General features: G+C 41.7%; 1 protein-coding gene across 1 annotated transcript; it reads right to left on the bottom strand.

The window, feature by feature from the left end:
* Nucleotides 1-4416: 4416 nt before the first annotated feature.
* cdkn1ba (cyclin dependent kinase inhibitor 1Ba) lies at nucleotides 4417-7731 on the bottom strand. Its single transcript, XM_058625970.1, has 3 exons — nucleotides 7018-7731; nucleotides 6407-6566; nucleotides 4417-5733 (listed from the first exon to the last, which is right to left on the bottom strand). The coding sequence occupies exons 1-2, from the start codon at nucleotides 7439-7441 to the stop codon at nucleotides 6421-6423; spliced, it is 570 nt and encodes a 189-aa protein (XP_058481953.1). The 5' UTR covers nucleotides 7442-7731; the 3' UTR covers nucleotides 4417-5733; nucleotides 6407-6420.
* Nucleotides 7732-9715: the final 1984 nt, after the last annotated feature.

Below are 9715 nucleotides of genomic sequence, written 5' to 3'. Positions count from 1 at the left end.
TGGATTTAAGGGAGGAAAGGGAAGGAGAAGAGACAGGGGAAGTTAGATCCTGGGACAGAGACACCCAGGAGGTAGAGGGAGATGATTGTAGATGCTGGTGGACAGACTGAACCTTAGCCTGAAAAAAGCCCTGGAACTTGAAGCAAGGTAGTAACCGCTGCGGCTAGCTGGGACAGCCGATCGTAGAGGAGCAGATCGAACAAAACAGCCCCACCGTATCAGCAAACAGGTCAGCGCACAGCCAATGCACCACACAACAGTAGCCACAATCCAAGTAAGAATGGCAGAAGAAGCGGCATAGACACAAATGTTAGAAAATCAACCCTAACCCCATATATAGAATAGCAGAGCCAGGAATTGAACCCTCAGTTCAAAGACAATTCGACCTACCACTGAGCTACCATTGCTCAATCCTAACTCCTCACTTTTTAATACTTTTACTCTTATTTCTAAACCGTAAGTGCATTTTATGTCAGACAATGGATACTTTAGTACAGTACATGTCATATACTTTAAGACTTTTACTTAAGTACTATTATAAAAAAGTGACTACTTTTACTCAAGTAACTATTTGCAATGCAAATCCTGCCTGTTTGCATGGTAACCTCACAGTGCTTCTACATTAGAAGCTCTCTCTGTCCCCTCCATCAGGAACACAGCAGCCAGCACCATCTTGGTGACCCCAGCTTTGAGGCAAACTAACCACTCCAGCACTGCAGCAGCAGCAGCAGCAGCAGCAGCAGGCCAGCCAGCATCTGAGGTTACACAGCACAGCTGCATGAGTCACACAGCCGAGAGCAAAAACTGAAAAGTGTAAAAACTTCACATTGGCAGATTAGTTTGTTTACATCCTGCACTGGACGCGATTTGGCTGCGCTGCAGCATGACGCAGCCAAAGAGCCCATCCCCTCTTTAACTCTGTCCTTCTATGCCCCCGTCCCCTTGTTTTTCTTCCTTCATTCCTTCTTTTCTTTCCTCCCTCTCCCTCCTGACTCTCTCCTCTCCATCTTTCCCGCCTCCACTGCTGCCAACACCACATGACCATGAGGCAGAGTGGGACGGGGGAGGGAGAGAGAGAGAGAGAGAAAAAAAAGCAGCCCTACCCTCGTAAAAAATTAAAACAAAGTTGCAAAAAAAAAGACAAATTAATAACACAAACCAGATGGAGAAGTTATATTTCCAGAACAAAACAAGAAAATGCTCCTTTTCTCTTCAGCAGAGTTTGCCAAGTTATGAGGTCATACTTCGTAGGCCCTCTGCTGAATATCTATTCATAGTGTCAGCTCCAAGATGTCAGACGTTTACGACCCGTTTCTCCTCTCGTTATCTGCAGTGACAATTGGGGGGGCGTGGCTGCTCATTTAACGCCGGGAATATGGAAGTGCTTTCCTGACTCACAGTGAAGCGGTGCGTTCAGGGACACGTTATGAACCCCTCATACATCTGAGCACGTGGTGGAAGTCATCATGAGACCACAGCTCTGTGTGTGCAACTGTGCATGTCCCAACGATGAACACAGTCTAGATTAAAACAAACACACAGACAGAGAAACTCTCCATCAGCCTCAGGTTTGAGGTCATGTCCGGCACCGCGCTCTGAAACCCACCGAGACAGTGATGTCATACCTGCATCATCTATTACCTCTCTTGCTCCACCACTCTTGAGGTCAGAGGTTTCCCCCCCCTCTCCCCTATGTTGACTGTCCTTCCCCCGTATTTTAGTCAGCCACAGCTTCTTGTTTTGAAGAACAAAGATAACATTTCAACATCTCTGCTTGATAACCATGCCCCGTGGGACACATAAATGAACAACTACATTCATCGCTGGCAGGAGGTAGCGCAGCGCGCTTGCACAGCGCTGACAAACCTTTTTAAAGGCCTCCACACAGGTGATTCCAGTTAGAGCTAATTGGCCTCCGGTCCGCTCGGCTGCAGCTGCACTAATTAGAGGGATCATCACAAACAGGTGCAACAAACTCAGAGTGATGACCACGTGAGCATGAACTGTGGAATTCCACTCCTTTTAACAAATATCTCAACTACTGTTGTGTGTCAATAAAGACTCACCGCCACAGATTCGACCTAAAATATGTCTCAGTTCAGATGGTGTGGTTAGCTGTAACATTCAGGAAAATGAATACCAATTACCACTGTGAGTGAAGTTTCCCCACTGTATTCTTGCCTTTTTTTTGAAACAGCGTCCTGTCTCCTTCATATGTTATTGTCATTACACTGGGGCTGGAAACCGGAGAAAATTAAGAGACCGGAACTGAAAGTTACTTATGAGAACGTGAGCTAAATGTCAAAAAAGGACTTTTCCTGACGCGAAAGACCTGATTTAATGAGAGGACAGAGGGCCATAATTGACCACTTTTAATGCACTTTACATGCCATATGCTGAGTATGATTCCTAAATGGTGTGACAGGATGGAAACGCATTTGGAGACAATCCAGTTACTTTCGTGTTGTGTGTGTGTGTGTGCGCCGTAAATGTAGCTATCAGGTTACATTCAAATAAAAAGAAAAAGCAACAGTTTATGTCACTGGACACAAACATGTGAACAGAGGCAAAGCTGAATAAAATAATCAGAATCAGAATCATGTTTTCCCAGCACAGATGTAATAGTGTGTGCGTGCCCTGCAGGGGCATGTTAGCAATAAATCATGTGAGAATTAATTATGTGCAGGCATGGACGTTTGTGTGTGTGTGTGTGTGTGCGTAGGCGAACTCTGTTGATATTTGTGCATGTGCAGCTACTGTACACAGGGGATTTTATTCAGTTTTTATCCTCTTCCATCATGATGGTGCAAAGGCCTGACATTGCCTTGACCTTTTCTGGCCCTTCTGTCAGAGATTTACATGATCCGTCTCCAATTTGAGTGATTGAGATCTTTACGGTTGATTTTGGGGTCAGTGCATTCATACTTGTTGCTCTGATCAGGGCGGGAACTTTTTTTACACTGAAAACTTCAAGCCCATGTTTGTGTAATTATTTAAAGCAACTTTATGTCGACACTGACCACACACACAATAAAAAAAAGAAAGAAAGACGTGTGTTTACAACTGTGTTGATGTTAAACGAAACAGCATTTGCACCAAAAACAATAGATGATACACTGGGAAAACTCAGAAGTATGCTTTTTTTGTCAACTATGTTCTTTGTCCAGTGCAATTTGTACTTTAATTTCTCAACAGAGCTGCAACTAGTACTTATTTTCATAATTGATTAACCTATTTTTTTTTTCCAAGCAGAGGGAAAGTGGATTGATCATTTCTGACCTGCTGCAGTTTCTCTGCAGTTTCACACACACACATGCACAGCTATTCTTCTTTAGAACACAGCCTAAAACAAAAGTGCTATCTCTAACCTTAACTATAACCAGCCTAACTTAAGCCCTAACCTAACCACCATTCAAATCTTAGCCTTCAATTGAACTGCTTCATTATAGGACCAAGTTCTGGTATCCATGAGGACTACTGGTCCTGATAAGTTCAGTGTTTATGTGAGAAAAGGTCCTGAAGAGGCAACAAATACAAGTATGCACACACACACAGAGTAATCCCTCTCTCTCTCTCTCTCCCTCTCTCTCTCTCTCTCTCTCTCTCTGACTCCTGCAGGCTGGTATCAACAGGAAAGAGTCAGCCAATGAAACTAATTGGGTGGTGTGTGTTTTATGAAAAGAACAGCGTGTACTGTCCTCGGCTCCCTCCCACAGTTCTCTGACTGGCTGGATACTAAGTGGTCTGCTTTTCTTCTCTCTCTTGTGATTGGAGCCCGGGAAAGCCAATAACCTTAAACTCCAGCAGCACCTCCACCACTAGCAGACACCACCCCCTTTTTTTCCTCAGCACATACCCTTGTTGTTTTCAACTTTAAAGGTAGAGCAGATCCTGGCCAAGACGATCCAGCACACTCAGAGGCAGTTTAGTCTTCTTTCTTTTCTTTTTTTTTTTTTTTTTAACCATAAAGCACCAAATACTGCATGTGCATTTTAAAGGATTGAGTTGCAGAATATCAAATGCTTTCACTTCATTTTTTTTTTTTTTTTTTTGCTAAGATTCCTTATGATTTATTCATGGTTACACTGTTTGACAATGCCTGTATGGTAATAACAGTGATTGTATAGTAACCGATCTGTCATTCATTAAACTCAAGGACACATTAAACCTACTTAATATCACATTTGTCACTCCCATCTGTTTTTCGTGTAAGACTTATGATCAGCCTGTCACTTTACACGGGGCGGATCACTTTAAACTTGAAATGTGTGTTTGCTCAGGGTGGAGCGATTGTGTGCCGTGCAATCAAAAATAGTAAGCGCATGCATTTATTTATTACACCAGCAGTCCTGTTTAATCAATTCCACTGCAGATTGGAAGAAATAAAAAAAAATACAAAACACACAGGGTATAAAATCGATTATTAGGCTCAGTTTTGCAACAGTTTATTTATCTTAAAAATAATAATGAAAATATATATTTACAAAAAAATGCACAAAATGTTGCTTTGGGAAGGTATACATACACCTACAAAAAAGCTCAATATAAATAAGTTAGTATAATTTTTTTCAGTGTTTTTCAAAATGAAACAAAAAAAAAGAAAAAAAGAAAAGGCACACAGGTACACTTCAAAGTTTGACACCAAATAAGGCAGTGTAACTTTGTTTTTCCTGCCTTCACAAAGAAAATGAGAAATTAAGAATAGTGCAATTACATGTTCCACATGAATTCCACACCACAAACACAAATCTTTGATTCACATATTTGCATAATAAGAAGCCCAGTGATTTTAACATGTTTCATCTTTGTTGACCTGGACTATAGAATTTGTTACAACGGGTAGGGGTGTGTGTGACCAATAAGTCACTAAAAATAATAATTTACCTAATTTAAAATTAAAAAATAAAAGCTAATTCCTAGGATTATTAGGAAATACTGTTCAAATTTGGTCAGATCAGCAGTTTAGCCACCCTCCCATATTTTACCCAGCAAAAAACTTTGGCAAAACCCCAGAAAAAATAACAAAAAAAAAAGGGGGGGGGGGAATAAGGAGATATTTGCATGTAAACTTTATCTATCATGGCTGTTCCCAGTTGGATGGACCATCAACTTACAGTGTGACCATCTGGGCCTTCAGAAACAAGATAGGCTGTGTAATAACACTGGGACAAATAAAGCCATAGAAGAAGTGAAGACATTTTGTTTCCACATAACCCTGACTTTTGAAATCTGCATTTGTAACTTACATCAATTACCTGAAAAATGATACAACAATGACCATTTTCTTTTTTTTTTCTTTTTTTTAAAAAAAAACAAAAATAATATTTTCTCTGCGGGGAATTGCACTGCAACTCCCCGAGTCAAATTCACACACTCACTCAAATACATTTAACAAAAAAAAAGGTTTGAAAAGCATATCATGCTTTTTTTTTATGTGCTACATCTGAAACATAGGTAGTAGATACAAAAGAAGAAAGATGAGCAAAAATCCATTTGCACACTGCTACATTGTCTGCTGCTTCTGAGGCAATTGAATTAAAATGAGTGCCAAAACTTGATAGTGTACATTATTCAGTGCTTGTGCAGCCTCTCCTTGTCCCCTTCTTCAGGAAAAGGCTGATTTCTTTTGTTGATGTTGTTGGATTTTTTTTTTTTTTTTCCTTATGTCTGTGTCGATTTTCACTGTCTCAGTCTGTCAGATGATGAGAAACCAGCAACAGGTCACCCCCCGCTCTGTGGGACATAAAGAGGAAACGGGTTGGTGAATGGTGCAATTGAAAAAAGCAGTTGCTCATGCTTCATATCTCTCATGCAGACACACACACACACACACACAGAGTGTGTGAGCAGTTGTGGAGGATTAAAAAAAAACACAACCCAATATGCTGTAAGTCTGGAGGAATGTTGACGTGAGTGAGTGCTGCACGCAGGGAAAAAATGTGTTTACAACTGTGTTGATGTTGATGATAAACAGGTTCAACCAAACTGTTATTTGCACCAAAAATAATAGATGATACACTTGGGGTGGTTGACAAACTGAAACTCAGTGTAATTGGTAACATGTCATGCAGTTCATTCAAACTCAAGTAAACAGGTTAAATGTTAAAAAAAATGTACAGAGTTTGAATGAACTTAATTATTTTAGGTGGGATTGCTTTTGTTTGTCAATTGATTAACCTAAGTAACTTGTGGCATCCATAAAATGTCAAGAAAAGGTGTTGAAAATAAGTGACTTTATTGTCACTGAGGTGTAAAAAAGAGCAGAGAATTGAACACACTGAAATCAGACCCTCAGTCAAACCAGTTAACTACTTATCAAAAAGAGTTCATTTAGTGATCAATTAATGACTGCAGTCCTCGTCTGTGGTGTGGTCAGAGTAAAAAGTGGATGAATGATTTTTCTAACCTGCTGCAGTCACTTCACTGCTCCTCAGCGCGGCTCTCCGGGCTGCTCGGTGTCTCCTCCGCGGCTGTTACCGCCTGACTTCCTGCACCGTCCGGCTGGTTTTCATCATCGTCGTCGTCGGTATGCGACCTTTTACTTTGACACTGGTCAGAACAGGGACCTGGGGGCCAGAAAAATAAAGGAGACAGTGAGTGGAGTTGTCAGGGGGAAGGTGTGCCGAGCTGCACGTCCACTTCTCTCTTTTTTTTTTCCTTTAAAAAACCAACAGCTGACAAGACTATCGGCTGCCAAACCAAACCAAACTCTGGCCGAATTTGAGAAAAAGATAAACTGTGCAAACTATATACTGTAACTAAGCGTTAGATCTGTGGCGACTTAAATCCAGACAAGTCCAAGAGAACGAGAGTGTATTGTGTAGTTTTCATCCCTCCTGTGTGTTTTTACTCCAGTACACTTGTTTGTTAGCAAAGAAACGCTGATTATTGAACGGAACGCAGCCTGAGCCTGAACACAACTTGTTGCTTGGCGCCTCCGCACTGTGGCGCAGAGGTACTACAGAGAGACACAGAGAGGAACGTCAATGACAGCTTTAAAGAGTCGAGGTAAATCACCTAAAGTTCCCTGTTGCCTCTTCCTTGAACGGTCTCTGGCTGGTTGGTGATCCTGCTGCCTCTCGCTATTCCCCGCGGCTTCATCCTGCTGGCTGCCGCCGGGCGAGTCGCCGTCTCGCTGGGGCTGCTGGTTCCCGTGAGCCGCTCGGAGGTAAAACTCCGGTGGGTTACGGTCCTCCTGCCAGTCGTAATTGCGCGGCGACAGCGGTCTCTCGGTCAACGGATCGAAATTATACTTTTCCCTAAAAGCCTGCACTTCTTCCTGCACTACAGCCGCCAGATTCCTCTGTATCTCCCCTGGGTCCGGTTTGCCGTAAAGGTTTCTGCGCACCGAGGGTCTGGGGTTGTCCTGCTGCCGCGCATCCACCCTCTCCAATGTCGGGCTCGCATTAGAAAGGCGAACATCTGACATTTTGATGCACATAAGAAACAAAAAGCGACCCAAAGCCTCTCAAACTGCTATTTCCAAGTAGTACTCCTTTAAAATGTGAAGTTACGGTAACGATGCGTGCATACTCCGCGCGTATCATCCAAAAGTCGTACGCGTAAAAAATGGAATAAAGCTTCTCCGGCGGCGTTTAAAGGTGCCACTCCTGTCAAGTCCGTAGTAAGACTGATGAAAACAACAAGTCAAGTCATAACAGCCAACATGGCGTTAGAGGGAACTACGAGTGTCGAAGAAAAGTTGACATCAAGGACTAGTTAAACAGAGAGGGCGATTCATTGGTCTGCTGTGCAGGGACCGCCCACTGCGCTCTCTTAAAGTCGAACAGGAGCAACAACAGAGAGCAGGAGTGGAATAGCAGGAATACAGTCAATTTAACCACACTGCTTAGTTAATATAACAAAGACAGCATATACCTTTTGACTGTAATTATAATAGAGTGAATATTCATGTTCTATTTTTCCATTAACACCCGGTTTGCAAGGCAGGCGTTGAGGAGTTAAAGCTGCAGTGTGTAACTTTTGGTGATTTTATTATTATTCTGCCTCTGTTTAGTCTTGGTACAGAGATGGTGTAACATTATTGCTGTCGAATACTAGCAGATCTTAAAAATGGACCTGGTCTTCAGGTTTCAACAGTTACAACCAGGAAGTAGGAAAGAAGTTCCAGTTGGCCACCAGGGGGCGACTCTCTATGCCAGTTGCAAAATTAACTCAGTTTGAGGTAAAAATTAGCTTTATTACATCAGTAAACTTTTTCCCCGAGGACTGATGGAGGACTCATGATGTCAGTTTAGTAAATTATTAATAATCTACAGTAAATTACAGCATTAAGCGCAGCACAATTTGCTTAATTGAAAGCTAATGTTGTCCAGTTGTCTGTGAATTGTGTGTGAAAAGTACTGCAGTTTATACGTCGTCTCCTACGTCCGGGGCAAAGACCGGGGAGGAAATTTTGGTGCATGCACAGAACACCAAGTCCGACTATGACGTGTTTATATGACACTTAGAAAATCGAATTATTATGTTAGTCGACTAAACTCTGACTTAACATCGCATTATCCAGGTATGTCAGTAAACACATTAGTCTGACTAAAATCAAGCTAGTCTTAGTCAGACTAATGTGTTTATATAACATTTAGAAAACCGAATTATCTTAGTCTGACTAAAGTCTGACTTTTAACATCGCATTCTGTTAGTAAACACGTAAGTCCAACTAAAATCGAGCTAGTCTTAGTCAGAACAACGTGTTTATATGACGTGCAGAAAACCAAATTATTATCTTAGTCAGACTAAAATCTGACATTTAACATGCATGTAAACGCACTGACAGAGAGAGTCATGTGGAACAGCCAAGCTAAATCAACATTGTGTGAACTCAATCGACAATGGTTTGAACGTGACGGACATATGCTTTTATTTATGAGTTACGTATTAAAGTTTTAAAAGTCACTGATTACATTTGATCTCCTCAACGGACATTTGCATCTCTATGTTAATGCTTGTTGAAAACAAAGTCAGCTCATTGTCGCGAGAATAAATCATGATAAGAAAGCAACACTGTTTATCTAGGTTTATAAGGTTTATCTGGCTGTAGGGGAGGTCAGGTCTCACACCAGGCTGGTAATACTATCACATGAATCAATTATCAAATGACCGTGTGAGCGCTGACACATTTCACTACGTCAAGTGATTTGGTGTCACATAAACAGCTTAGGCTCACCACTTGATTCAATCACTGTAAATGTTTTCAGTTACAGCTTTGAGATAATTGGAGGACAATGAACCCCCTGTTGTGGCGTAATAAGCACCCCCGCCATGAGAACCACTCCACTGTACGTTCAACGTTCAGCTTTACCGCTGACCAGTCATCAGTGTTCATGCCTAAACCCAACCTGGGGGAGCGGCTTTTCATGGCATGGGGGGAGCCCTGTGTCTAACATGGAGTAGATTCTGTACGTTGGTTTGAAAAATCTGGAGCATTTCTAACAAAAATAACTGCATAATAGTGAAGAAAACAATAGTAGAGAATCCTGAATTAGCTTTCCCAACAAAGTAGAGGAAGCACTCAAGGCAAACAGTAAACATCAAATATGGTCAAATATGAAGTGGATTTCCAACAGGAGCCAAAAAATATCAGGTTTTCTGAAGTCAGTTGTTATTCAGTGGAGAAGATGGAGAATGCAACACCTTCAACATCCTCTTGTTATTAGTTGGACCATATTGTGACCTTGTGCACTAAGCAATTCCCACT

The sequence above is a fragment of the Solea solea genome, chromosome 3 (assembly GCF_958295425.1).
Source record: "Solea solea chromosome 3, fSolSol10.1, whole genome shotgun sequence".
Lineage (NCBI taxonomy): Eukaryota > Metazoa > Chordata > Actinopteri > Pleuronectiformes > Soleidae > Solea > Solea solea.
The sequence above is the reverse complement of the archived record's forward strand: the minus strand, read 5'-3'. Positions and strand labels throughout refer to the sequence as shown.